The following is a 14133-nucleotide window of genomic DNA, read 5'->3' as shown; positions in this document are numbered from 1 at the left end:
AAGACTTGTTCCTGGAACAAAATCAAAGCTCAAGGTATGATAAATAAAACTCAATTCATGAAGGTAAGTTTAACATTACTCACCAATCACTTTAACGTTGGTTGAAGTCATGACATCTGGTTGATTGGCCACCTCACAAGTGTAAAGGCCGGCATCCTCTTCAGTGGTGTTCTGAACGGTCACAGCGTGCCCCAGACCAATGACATTGATGGAGATTTTGCCAGTCTTCAACTTGAGGATTTTTCCACTCCTTTTCCAGACCACGTCCCTCTCTTTGTTCAGCTCACAGGTCATGTACAGGGGCTGACCTTTAAGGGGTGAGGTCTCCTCATCCAGCTCCTTGATCCATTTCACTGGCAGCTCTGTCAGAAGAGAATAACATAAATTAGCAATGAAAATATTCTGCCTTGAGATGTTGTGATTGAAGTGTATGTAGTATAATACCTTCAACAATGAGCTTGGCTGTGCATGATATTTCCTTTCCGGCATTCTTGGCCACGCACGTATATTCACCAGTATCAGACAGCTGGACATCAATAATGTTCAGCTTGCGGTCTTTGCCATCTGAGGTGAATTTGTGTTTGGGGCTCTCACGGAGGTTGCTTCCATCCTTCATCCAAGTAGTAATGGCAGTAGAGGGGGAAACTTCACACTCAAATACAGCAGCAGAGCCAATAGACTCTGCCTCTGTCAACACAATGTTTTGAAGCTTTTTGATGAACTTCAGAGGAACAGCTTTGAGTTTGAATCCTGCGAAGGGCTCATCTGGTGGGGACGGGCCCTTTCCCCCCGGCTTCAGGCCCCTACCTCGGCCTCCATCACCAGGAGATGGGGTCTGCTTGGCTGAAATACAGTTGATTTGTCAAATCGAAAATATTAGTATTTAACAGAGACTATCATGGCCTCTCAACGACCCGGTTTCGCAAAGTCATCTTGTGATACTTTAGCTATTGATGCTTTGATTGATTATTAAGATGCGTGTTACCTTAAAACTTGATGTCAACATATAGTTATAAATAATATGTTTTATATGGTTAACTCCTCATTCTTACGTTTCAGGCCCCTCCCTCTTCCTCTTCCTGCTTCCTCAGCAGGTTGTCCGTCTGTTGAAAATTGGAAAGTTGGAATTATTAGTTCATGTGTACTGATATGTCTAAGTTATATACCAGAAAACAAAGCAATAGTTTTGCCTATGAGTTAGAAATGACATTTCAAATAAAGGGAGCATATGGATGGAAATTATTTTTGATGAAAAAGATAATTCACACAGCATGATGTGATAATGATCATGGTTTAAACAGTTGGGGTTGAGATTAGGAGTCTGATGGATAAAACACAAAACAAGACACAGACAGATGTGACATAATGGTTGACCAATCAGGATGGCAGTACAATGCTCAACATCAACAACGAAGATGGCATACTTTCAATCAGACATAAGAGGTGATGATGTCAACATATGCAGATGAAGGCATTAATGAGGGAATGGGCTGAAGTTATTCAGGCGATGAGGAGCAGGTTGTCAGTGGTCACCAAGTGGTCTGGTTTTGTCACCACCTCACCTCTCCTGGTAACACCTGGAGCTTCTACAGCATCTTCCCCTTCAGCTAGCCTGTCTTCTGAGGTTGAGCTTTCACTGGGAACCAGCTCCCAGCCCCAGACCTCCTCCTCTTCTTCCTCCCCCTCTTCTGGCTGGCCCTCGTACTCCTCTTCAAACACCACCTCCTCCAGCTGAGTAGGGACCTTCCTAAGCTGCACGGATCCAGGAGAAACCTCCTTGGACATGGGGACCTTCCCTTTGCTGGTTTTCACTGCTTCTCCAGCCTTCTCCTCTTCTGGGGTGGGTTTCCTGGGAACTGTTTTGGGAGCCACAGCCTCAACTGATTCTTTTGGGGAAACTGTTTTTGTGATCCTCTTTAGCTTTTCGCCACTTGGTTTCTTTTCAATTGGAAATGATTCCAGCTCTTTTGGCTTTGCTTTATCAACTTTGGGGGAGGCTGTCTTTTTCAGTTCAACCTTCTTGAGCTGGTCAATTGGCCTCAAAACGGTTTCTGCATGTTCTTCATTTTCTTTTGGAGTAACTCCTTTCTTCAACTGCAGAGGCCTGGTTTCATCTATAGTCTTCCTAGGTGTCTTATCAGCAGTTGGTTTAGGAGATACTGTCTCATCAGCAGTTGGTTTAGGAGATACTGTCTTATCTGTAGTTTGTTTAGGAGATACTGTCTTATCAGCAGTTGGTTTAGGAGATATTGTCTTATCACTAGTTGGTTTAGGAGATACTGTCTTATCAGCAGTTGGTTTCGGAGATACTGTCTTGTCAACAGTTGGTTTCGGAGATACTGTCTTGTCAACAGTTGGTTTCGGAAATACTATGTTCTCCACGGTAAAGGGAGCAGCCTCTACAACCTTCTCAGGACGTTTCGGTGTCTCTGTTGTCTTGCTTGTCTCTGCTTCCCTTGGTAATTTGTCTCTACTTGTACGGGATGGTTTCTCACCGCTGGGCTTCTCATCTGCAGCTGCTTCCTTAGCGTCCTTAGTTGGTCTGGAGAAAGGCTTCAGTTTCACGCTCTCTGTATCCTGTTCCGGTGAGATTCTCTTTCCCTTGTGTGGTTCCATGGCAGCATCCTTCTCTTCTTTGGAAGTTTTCTCTCTATCTGCTAGTTTTTGTACCTTGGCTTGTGGTTTCTCTGTCTCCGCAATGATTTCATCTTTCTTAGTCGGTGTCTGTGTTTTATCCTCTGGTCTGATTCTCTCTTTTTCAAAAGGTACAGCTTCCCTCTCTGGTCTCTCCATCTTGTCTGTCGTTGGCTCTTCTGTGGGTTTGGTAGGCTGGTCAAATGGTTTCAATTTGAGGGCTTCTTGTTCTGCTTCATCTACAGGCAACTTCCTTACTTTCTTTAAGCCCACACTTGCTGTAACTGGTTCTCCAGCTTTGGCTGATTTGGGAGTTTTCTCTATGGAGATTGTATCTTCTGGTTCCTTATCTTTAGGAGAGTCTTTCTGATTACTCCATGGTGAGCATTTATCTGATTCTGTTTCTCTTAATTCTTTAGGTTTTGGAAGTTCCGTCTCTTTCTTTGTGGGGGTCTTCTCTCTAGGATCTCTCTCCAGCGATGCTTTCAGGATGGAAGCTGGCATGTCTACAGATGTCCTCCTGTGCACCATCTCCTCAACTCGGACAACTGTTGTTTTGGTGGCTTTCAACAGCTTGATTTCTTCTGCTTTAGTTGGAACGGATGGAATCTTCTTGAGTTTGATCAACACCTGTTCTTCCTCTGTCTCTTTCATAACCTTTGATGTTTTCCTCAAGGTGGGAATATCAAATGTTCCATCGTCCTCCTTTTGAACTTTACCTTTTTTGTGGAGAACAATTTCTCAAGATTCATCACACACATTAAACAAATACTATTAAACGAACAAACAAACAAATAAACAAACATGCAACAACAACAACAACAACAACAACCACAACCTAAAAGTACAAAAGCAGACTGTAACCCTGCTTGTTTAAAAACAGACAGAGACAAACCTACAATAAGATATGACACTGAACTAAACAGACTGACACACCTATTTCTATACGAGACTGTGCTAGCAGGTGCTGTGTAGGTGCTGTGTAAATAAGGTAGAGTGCTCTTACCTTTTTTCACTCCTCCTGGCGCTTGTACAGGCCCCTTGGTTTCATCTAGTGTCAAGGTAAAATCCACAATGTGTTAATTAATTTTCACAACTTTATTACAATGTATGACATGGATGTCAGAAAAGGACACAAACTATGCTGAGCGAAGGTGAATCCTTCATTGAAAGAGGTAATTCAGTAAAACAATACAGATTTTTAACACCAGATAGACGTAGATTATCCCTGTAGTTTCACAAGCAAAAGGAAATGGTGGTTATATAGAGTTATTAAGTATTGGGTTCAGTCAGACATTAGGCAATCCGACTTGGGATATGTGCACATATCACAGCATGTGTTGAGTTAAACAGAAGAGCCAAGGCTTAAACGTTATTGCTTGATTAAAGAGGAGGACATAAAGATGCTGTGCTTGTAAGAAAAAAGTTGAATGTTAAATGGTCTGTGATCATTCTACCTGTCCCAGGAGAAGGTGTCTTCCTCGGCATCACAGGTTTATCTTCATCTCTCTGCTTCTTGGCTACTTCCATGGCCTTTGACTCAGGCTTTGTCACTTCAACTTTGAAAAGATTAAAAGTGTTGCATCCAACACAAGAGATAAGTAAGAGTTGTTTGATCGCCAAGTTGTTAGTAAACTATTTAAAGCAGCATTAATGTTAGATTAAGAATACCTGTCTTTTATGAGTAATTTTCCAAATTACTCATAAAAACAGGTTTGGTCTGTTCAGTGACTGGATGCTTAATCGTTTCCTCTGCAACTTGTACAGCATCTTGTGGTTTTCTCACTTCAAATAAAAGTCATACATAAACAAACAGAAACTGAAAGCACTGCCCTCTATTGAGGACCTGCAGCTATTAAACTACTGCATTGTGTCAAGTACCTGGTCGTTTCTCTTTCCTCTCTCCAGTCTCCTCTTTCACTGGGAGAAGAAGCTTTGTCTTTTCAACAGCTTGGCTTACATCTTGCGCTTCAAGATAGTAATAGTTAAGATTTAGGTGTACTCAAGAATGAGAAATTCAGTTTATAATCACAAATCATAAGACAACACAAAAGACAAACAAATAGAACAGCAAAGGAGTACCTTGTTTGGAACTAACTGCCTTTGGCAGAGGTTCTTTATCTTGTGGAAATGATTCTTCCTTCGTGGGCACTTAAAATAAAATCAAGAGGACCATGAGGACAAGAATGTACCCAGTGTGAATAACATTCAGGTTCAATGATAACAATACTTAAGATGTTAATTTTTTTCAGTTAACTCTGCTATTTCTCACTCACGTCAAGGATAAAACACAGAAACTCATCAAACACCAAACATTCAAGCCAATTTGAGGAGGGGGGCTTGCAACAAGCAGCAAGATGAAAAGAAGACCGTTCCATTTGAGTGAGGTAGTGTCAATGGGTGCTCTAAATAAAGTGGAAGAACACACTTTGTGCCAAGAATGGGTGATATGAGATGGAAGAACTGCCGACAAGACGGCGGGAAGTCCTTAGGAGTGATGGGAGCACACAGAAAGGTGCTCTGGTCAAACAATTGGTGACATTTAATGTTTTCCATTTATACCTTTGGAAGAAGCACCAACAGGACGACTTTTCTTTTCTCCTTTCTTTCCCAAAGGAAATATTGTTTTTTTGTCTTCTTCTTTGCATATGGAATGAGCTCTTTGAAGAGGGCAATCCCTGTGGACTTCTTCAAACTCAGCTTCCAGAGAGGACCTTTGAGTCTTCATTCCAGATGGATATTTCTTTTCAGTCTTGGATTCATATTGCAAGTCCTGAACTTCTTTTTGTTCTGTGCTGACATATGTTACTGATGGAACTCTATGTATATCTATGAGAGGCTGGTTTTCACGAACAATTATCTTATTATTGATCTTTGTTTTCTGATCTCTTTCTTTGCTAAATTGAACATTACTGAACCATACGGTTTGGCCTACACCAGGTCTGACCTTCTCAGTTTCATCAGTTTGGTCTTCTATAGTGAAAACTTTGGACTGAAGCTCTCCTAAACCAAACTCCTCCTCTGATTTATTTGTGGATTTCAATGTCTCAAGAGAACCATCTGGGGAGACCTGACCTAACCCGATCTCTTGTTTGGATACAATATAATTTAGTATTTCATCAGGAGCAACATTTATTTGTAAAGTATGGGATTTATCCCCTTCATCTTCATTTATTATTTCCATAACAGGTGCCACTGAAACCTTTCCTTTAAGTTCAGTTTCTGCCTTTTCAATTGGACTGACGATGCCAAAAGTGTTTTCCACTCTTTCAGTCTTGGACTGGATTGTTTCAACTGGGAGATCTTTTAGTTTGGACTGCTCTCTTTGTTTCAATTTCAGTTTCATTTGAGAAATGTTCTCAACATGATTAGATTGTCCCTGAGGTTTGGTCTGGTATTTTATAACTTCGGAATATTCTGGTTCTTTAGCAGTTTTGCCTTCTACCGTGGATATCATTATACCAGTTTGGTCGTCGACATTAGGTACAATTTTAACAGTCTGGTCTTCTATTGTGACAACTTTGGACTGAACACCTTCAAATATATTTTCTGGGATTTTGCGTAAAACCTGATCTGGCCTTTTTGTTGACTTTAACATCGTCAGAGGGACGTCAGATAACTCCTGAACTTCATATTTTTTTGAAATTGTAAAAGTAACAGGAGCAACATGTATTCCTGATGTATCTGATTTAGCCCCTTCTACTCTTCCTGAAACACACTTCTTTTTTGCTAGACCCATGTCATACGCCATTGAAACCTTGATTTGAAGTTGTTCCAGGTCTGTTTCTTTCTGTTCAATAGGAGTGATAATGCCAAATACATTTTGAACTTTCATGGTCTTGGATTGAATTGTTTCAACTGGGAACTCTTTAAGTTTTGATAACTGTTGCTCACTCTTCTTGAGGGACTTGAGTTGCATTGGAGAAATGTCCTCACCCTGAATTGGTCCTTTCTGTGGTTCTTTCTGGACTTTGGCCATTTGGACTTCTTTACCAGTTTGGACTTCTAATGTGGTTGTAACACCGGAAGTTGGCTGTTCTACACTGTCTTTAATTTCACCAGTTCTGTCTTCTAAAATGGATTTAACATTACCAGTTAGGTCTTCTGTAATGACAATTCTGGACTGAACTTCTTCCACTCTATGTTCTGGGATTTTGGCTAATTTCTGTTCCGATTTATTTGTGGACCTCACAGTGTCTACTGAACCATCAGGTGACTCCAGAACTTCCTCTTCTTTTGATTCAATATTTCTAACGAGATGATCAGGCGCTACATGTGTTTGTGAAGTATGGGATATAGATTCTTCCTCTTTCACTAACACATTTCTTACATCTGCTATTCCCATGACAGGTGCCACTGAAATATTTCCTTCAAGTGGTTCCTGTACTGTTTCTGTTTTTTCAATAGGAATGACGATGCCCAAAATATTTTGAACTTTTACTGACTTTGACTGGATTGTTTCCGCTGGGAAAACTTTTAGTTGGGATAATTGTTGCTCTCTCTGTTTTAGAGACATTAATTTATTTTGAGAAATATCTTCGACCTGAATAGGTTCTTTCTGTGGTTTTGTCTGGACTTTTACAGTTTTGAGTTCTTTACCAGTTTTTTCTTCTTCAGAAAGTCTAACTTTGTCAGTTTGGTCCTCTATTGTGACAACTTTGGACTGAACCTCTTCAGCTGTATGTTCTGGGATGTTAGCTAACTTCTGATCCGATTTCTTTTTGGAGATTTTTACAGAACTATCATTTGACTCCTGAACTGCAGCTTGTTTTGATGCAATATTTTTTAAAAGTTTGTCAGGAACAACATGTATTTGTGTTGGATGGGATTGAGTTTCTTCCTCTTTCACCAACAAATGTTTTACATTTGTTGTTTCCATGACAGGTGTCACCGAAACTTTTCTTTCAAGTTGTTCAGTTTCTGCTATTTCAAAAGGACTGAGAAGACCAACAATGTTTTCAACTTTTACAGTCTTGGACTGGGTGGTTTCCACTGGGAGATCTTTAAGTTTGGACAACTCTTGCTCTCTCTCTTTGAGAGACTTGAGTTTATTTGGAGAAATGTGCTCAACCTGATCAAATTTCCCCTGTAGTTTTGTCTGGACATGGATAACTTTTGCAGTTTGTAGTTCTTTACCAGTTTGGTCTTCTATAGTGGTTGCAACATCAGAAGTTGGTTGTTCTACACTGCCTCTAATTTCACCAGTTTGGTATTCTAAGGGGGGTATAACTTTACCAGTTCGGTCTTCCAAAACAGATATTACATTACCAGTAAGGTCTTCGGTAATGACAACTGTGGACTGAACTTCTGCCACTCTATGTTCTGGGATCCTGGCTAACTCCTGATCTGGTTTCTTTGTGGAGCTTTTTACAGAACCATCCTTTGACTCCTGAACTGTGGCTTGTTTTGATGCAATATTTTTAATGAGATTGACATGAGCAACATGTGTTTGTGTATTATGGGATTCAGCTTCTTCCTCTTTCATTAACAAATGTTTTTCATTTGCTATTCCCATGATAGGTGCCACTGATATCTTTCCTTCAAGTGGTTCCTGTACTGTATCTGTTTTTTCAATAGGAGTGACCATGCCAAATATATTTTGGTCTTTTACAGACTCGGACTGGATTGTTTCCACTGGGATCACTTTAAGTTGGGATAATTGTTGCTCTCTCTTTTTAGGAGACTTTAATTTATTTTGAGAAATTTCTTCAACCTGAATAGGTTCTTTCTGTGTTTTTTTCTGGACTTTTACAGTTTTTATTTCATTACCAGTTTGGTCTTCTACAGCAAGTCTAACTTTGTCAGTTTGGTCTTCTATTGCGACAACTTTTGACTGAACCTCTTCAGCTGTATGTTTTGGGATGTTGGCTAACTTCTGATCTGGTTTCTTTGTGGAGCTTTTCACAGAACCATCATTTGTCTCCTGAACTGCGGTTTGTTTTGATGCAATATTTTTTACAAGATGGTCGGGAGCAAAATGTATTTGTGATGGATGGGATGGAGTTTCTTCCTCTTTCACCAACAAATTTTTTTTATTTGCAATTTCGATGACAGATGTCACTGAAACTTCTCTTTCAAGTTGTTCAGTTTCCGCATTTTCAATAGGAATGATGAGGCCAAACATGTTCTGAACTTTCACAGTTTTGGACTGGATTGTTTCCACTGGGAGATCTATACGTTTGGAAAACTCTAGCTCTCTCTGTGAAGATTTCAGTTTATTTTGAGAAAAGTTCTCAACCTTATCAGGTTCTTTCTGGGGTTTTATTAGGACTTTGATTTTGGCACTTTTAAGTTCTTCAGTGGTTTGGTTTACTACACCAGTTGTTACATCAGAAGGTTGCTGTTCTACACTGGGTTTAAGCTTACCAATTTGGCTTTCTAAGCTTGGTCGGACCTGAGACTTTTGGTCTGAAACCGGTCCAGCTTTGTCAGTGTTGATATCTGCAGTAGTTGTAGTTGTATGAGTTAGTTCTACACTGGGTCTAAATTCAGATAGTTGGTTATCTACACTGGGTATAACTGTACTTGTTCTAGTTTCCATCTTGGACAGGACTGTTTCAACTGGGAACTCATTTAGTTTTGACAACTCTTGCTCTCTCTGTTTAAGAGATCTCAGTTTCTTTGGAGAAATGTCTTCAATGTGATCGGGTTCTTCAAGTGGTCTTGTTTGGAGTTTTATAACTTTGGCAGTTTTTAGCTTTACATTAGTTTGGCATTGTACAGTGATTTTGCTAGTTTGGCTGTCAACACTAGCTGAAGCTTCACTAGCTTGGTCTACACTGGGTTTAGCTACAGGAGTTATCTCTTCACTGGGTATTCGTTCAGATTGCTGGTCTTCTACATTTGTTCTAATTTGACCAGTATTAGTTTCTCTCTTAGCCTGTATGTTCTCAACCTCATCTGTTTTTTTCTGTGTTTTTGTCTTGACTTTGATAACTTTGAAAGATTTTCGATGTATACCAGTGGGCATAAGATTGGATGTTTGGTCTTCTTGGCTGGATCTGGTTTCTGTATTTTCATTGGGAGTGATGACGACAAATATGTTTTGAACATTCATGGTCTTGGCCTGGATTTTTTCCACTGGGAACTCTTTCGGTTTTGACAACTCTCGCTCTCCCTGTTTTACAGACGTGAGTTTCTCAGGATATCGCTCTTCAACCTGATCAGGTCCTTTATGTGGATTTTTCTTGACTTTCAAAACTTTGGTAATTTTTAGTTCTTCACCAATTTCGTACTCAACATTTAGTCTATCATCAGATGTTTGATGCTCTAAACTGCTTCTTCTGGCTTTTTGGCTTTCTGCCCCTTGTCTGACATGAGAAGTTTGGTCTACAGCCAGTCTGACATTGCAAGTATGGTCATCTGTACTGCTTGTACTTTTACTAGTTTGGCCTACACTGGGTCTAAATTCAGGAGTCTGGTCTACACAGGGTTGTATTTCAGATTCATGTCCTACATTGGGTCTAATTTGACCTGTTTTACTTTCCCTCTTGGACAGGATTGTGTCCACTGGGAACTCTTTTTGTTTTGACAATTCTTGTTCTCTCTGTTTTAGAGACTTGAGTTTCTTTGGAGACATTACCTCAACATGTTGAGGAAATTTGATACCTTTGGCTGTTTTAATCAGGTTTTTATCATGTTGCTCTTGTACATTGGTTGTATATGTTTTCTGTTCTGAACTGTGTCTAAATTTTCCAGTTTGGTTTTCTACATTGGTTTTAAATTCAGAAATTTGCGGTTCAGCACTGGGTTTATTCTCACTAATTTGCCCTTCTATACTTGGTTTAGCTTGAGAAATTTGTTCAACTTTGTCAGTTTGGTCATCTACACTAGTTTTAGTTGTACTAGTTGCGTCTACACAGAGTCTAACTTCAAGAGTTTGGTCTACACTGGGTCTTACTTCAGATGGTTGGTCTACATTAGATATAAGCTGACCAGTTATAGTTTCTTGCTTGGAATGAGTTCTTTCCACATTTATTGTTTTTTCCAACCCATGTGCTGTCTGTTTTAGAGACCTGAGTCTATTTGGAGTGATGTCCTCAACCTGATCACTTTCTTTCTGTTCTTTTGTCTTGACTTTGGTCGTTTTAAGTTCTTTACCAGGTGTGTCTACTGTGGTAAGTCTATCTGCATCAGTTTGGTCTTCTACAGTTGCCACTTTGAACCTTATCTCTTCAACTATATTTTCTGGGATGTATGCAAACTCCTGCTCTGATTGCTCTGAAGACCTCAACGTTTTTAAAGGAACACCAGTTGACTCCTGAGTCTCCTCTTGTCTTGATAAAATAGTTTTGACTAGATGATCCACAGCACCGTACCTTTTTTGAAAGCCTATTTTTGTCTGTTCTTGTTCCCTCATAGTGTCTTTAGTTTTAGCTTGCAAATTAGTTTTCTTTGTAAGTAAGCTGTAAAAAAAAAATTCATCGTTGCAATCCCCAACACCATTGTTAAAATATTGTTTGGCTGGATCTTCTTTTTGAGATCTTTCTTGAGGGATGACCTCAGCCCTTGAATCCACTACTGCAGCCTCTTGACTTTTGCTTGATCTCTGACCTTTCATTGTTTGGGTTTTATCTTTCAGTGGAATAAAGGCCTCCTGAATGCTGTCTGGGATGGTTTCTTCAGGTCGAGAATCAATTTGCTTTGCTTCCCCTCCACCTTTCTGAACTTCTTTTACTACATGGACAACCTTTCTCTTACTCCTAATGTTAACTCCATTGTCACCTTCAACAGATGTTTGTGATGAAGATGAAATGTCCACCTGTGGTAATGTTATCTCAGTAATGTGCTGCTCCTCATAAGACAAATTGACATGTTCTTCCACCAGATCCTCATTTTCTCGCATCTCCTCCTCTGTAGAGGCTTCATCTGTCACATAAAAAACCTCCTGGATCTTCTGAGCTTTCCTCTGGTTTTCCGTCTTGGTTTCTTGGAGTTTAAGATTCAAGAGAAAGCACCATGGTTCGGTACCAAGAGATTAGAACAAAACGACAAATATGAACATAAGGTTAATAGAAACAAGACAGAATAAGAGAAGTGGGTGGAGGGAAGACAGCCTCCTACTGGTGTTTTCTGCTGTGATGTACCTCTTCCAGCTTCTTCTCTTGGTTTCTGCACAAGCTCCTGAACAGCTTTCACTGGGATATTCTCGGCTTCTGCTTCTTTAAAGAATAATCATGTTTAATACAGTGAATAGGTAAAATATGAAGAGCTTCTCAAGTCCACATGCATACACAGTAGACCAACATCAAAACATAGACATAAATAATAATCCCAAAATAAAGGAGTTCAAATTGGAACAGAGCAGATGGTACCTGAATACTGAAAAAGGGAAATGGTGGGTATGGGGATGCAGATAAGAACGGCATGGGATATTCTTTGTACCTCTGGAAGACGCTTCTGTTGCAAATATTTTCTTCCTTTCTTCTGCGTTTGAAGTCAATGGTTTAGTTCCAACTGTTCCTTTGAACATTTGAGCCTCTGCCTGCAGTAAGATCTGAAGAGAGACTTCATCACCCTGGCCTTCAAATCCAGTGGACTCCACAAAATCTTCTTCCATTTTTGATTTCCCTTTTGTGGTGAATGCTGCCTCATCTTCTCGAACCATTTGTGCCTTGACATCTCCAAGCTCTGTTCCGGTGGCCTTGGGCTGGGTATCTGCCACCAACTCTTGTGTTATTAGGGTCTTCTTCACAGTTCCTCCAGTAGTTCTAGTCTTCATTGAGGATGTCATTGCGGATGTGTCTACAAGATGTGCCTCAACATTAACCTCTGCTGACCTTGTCCTCGTACTTATTAATGCATCCAATAACTCGCCCTTCTTTATATATTCCTCTGATGGACCTCGTTCCACCACAGTCCTCCCTTGCGTTCCAGATACTCTAGCAACTGCATCTCTGACTACGATCTGCTCCACTACTGTCTTGCCAACAGATTTTTGTTGAGCTGTAACCTTTTCCAACTGAATATTTTCATCCTCAATGTTAATTAGTTCCTGCCTTATTCTACCATGTTCTTCTGCAGTATCTACTCTAATGTCTACCCTCTGAGGAGGATTGGGTCTAATTTTGGTCTCTGTTGGGATACGAAAGCATTCCTTTTGTGTTTCCTGGTGTACATCTCGTTCAGTAGGAAAAGGTTTAGGAACCTGCTCTAAATGTCCCATTAATGTGATGTCTTTCCTCTCATCTATGATGGCTTTAGTGATCAATTCAACCTGCCTGACAAAAACACCTTCATCAAGCAGATATTTGTCTGAAATTTGTTTATCTCTCACAGTGACAGCTTGTTTCTTTCCTTCACATTTATCCATGACAGCTTCTGATTTGGTGTTTATTTGAGGTTTAATTAACTTTGTGTCTCTAATCTTTGATAAATCAGAGGAAGTCTCATCTCTGGAGATAGCCATTTGACCAGGTTCACTCAGCTTTTGGAGTCTATCTAAAATGTTAATCTGTGTTAAAGTAATGTCAGTAATGTGCTGCTGCTTCTCATAAGAAACATGGGCATGTTCTTCCACCCGCTCCTCGTGTTCTCGCAGATCCACTGACAAAGAGGTTTCCTGTGTCCCCTGGATCTTCTGAGCTTCTGTCTGAGTTTCTATCTTCAAAAGACTGCTGGTTTCTTGGAGGTTAAGATTAAAGAGAAGGCACCATGGGTCGGTACCAAGAGATTAGAACAAAACAAGACAAATTTGGAGTTAATGACAAAACACATTGGAGTGAAACTCTGGACAACAATCGTCTCATTATGGAGGAATTTGACCATGCAACCTTTTAAGATGGTTAGTACCTTTCTTATGTAGAGGGGCTTTTTGCTTATTCTCGAGCAAAGGCAAAATCTTTACAGTCTTCTTATCTTCTGGTTCTTTAAAGAATTTACAGTTTTTACCCCAAGGTGCATGGTAAAAAAAAAACATAAAATATTATATTATTTGACTAGCAAAATAATTTACAGCCCATTTATCGAATGCTATTTCAAAAAACATTCAAACCACGGACTCAAGCATATTGGACAACTGCCCATGTTGGACATATAAAGATGCTAGCAAAGACTAATAAGAGGTGAGTTGTGACTCAGATGTACCTTTTGGAGTGGCCCCCTTTACTTCTCTTTGAGGCTTTGACTGAGGAATCTCCTCAGCCTCTTTAACCAGGATCTTATGAGGAGTGGCAGTTGGTTTTTCTGCAGTCCTGTATGACTCTTTGTCCCTTCCAGGAACCTTCTGCTTCTCTGCCTTCTGAGTTTCACCGACCTTCTCAGGTGGCCCCACTTCAGAAATCACTACCTTCTCAGGTTCCTCTGGTCTCCACTCTGTAACATTCTTTTCCAGTGTTTTTTCTGTAGTTTTTGCAGGTGTTTTTTCAACTGCTATCTTCGGCCGCCTCTCTGGGGAATCCTGTATCTTCTCATCTACAATAACCAGAGCTTCCCGCGACACCTTCTGGGGTTCAGGTGCTCTGTCAGCCACCTCTATATGTTTTGGTTCAGGCTTCTCCA

General features: G+C 40.2%; 1 protein-coding gene across 1 annotated transcript in view; it reads right to left on the bottom strand.

The window, feature by feature from the left end:
• Nucleotides 1-14133, bottom strand: part of ttn.2 (titin, tandem duplicate 2) — a 219533-nt gene that overhangs the window by 127202 nt on the left and 78198 nt on the right. The window contains 12 exon segments of the mRNA XM_030381745.1: nucleotides 84-362; nucleotides 445-843; nucleotides 1053-1103; nucleotides 1563-3353; nucleotides 3641-3685; nucleotides 4092-4193; nucleotides 4516-4602; nucleotides 4717-4785; nucleotides 11721-11795; nucleotides 11896-13257; nucleotides 13426-13500; nucleotides 13720-14133. Of these exon segments, the coding sequence (XP_030237605.1) occupies nucleotides 84-362; nucleotides 445-843; nucleotides 1053-1103; nucleotides 1563-3353; nucleotides 3641-3685; nucleotides 4092-4193; nucleotides 4516-4602; nucleotides 4717-4785; nucleotides 11721-11795; nucleotides 11896-13257; nucleotides 13426-13500; nucleotides 13720-14133 (4749 nt within the window).

Source organism: Gadus morhua, chromosome 16 (genome assembly GCF_902167405.1).
Source record: "Gadus morhua chromosome 16, gadMor3.0, whole genome shotgun sequence".
Lineage (NCBI taxonomy): Eukaryota > Metazoa > Chordata > Actinopteri > Gadiformes > Gadidae > Gadus > Gadus morhua.
This window is presented reverse-complemented; position numbering and strand designations above follow the sequence as displayed.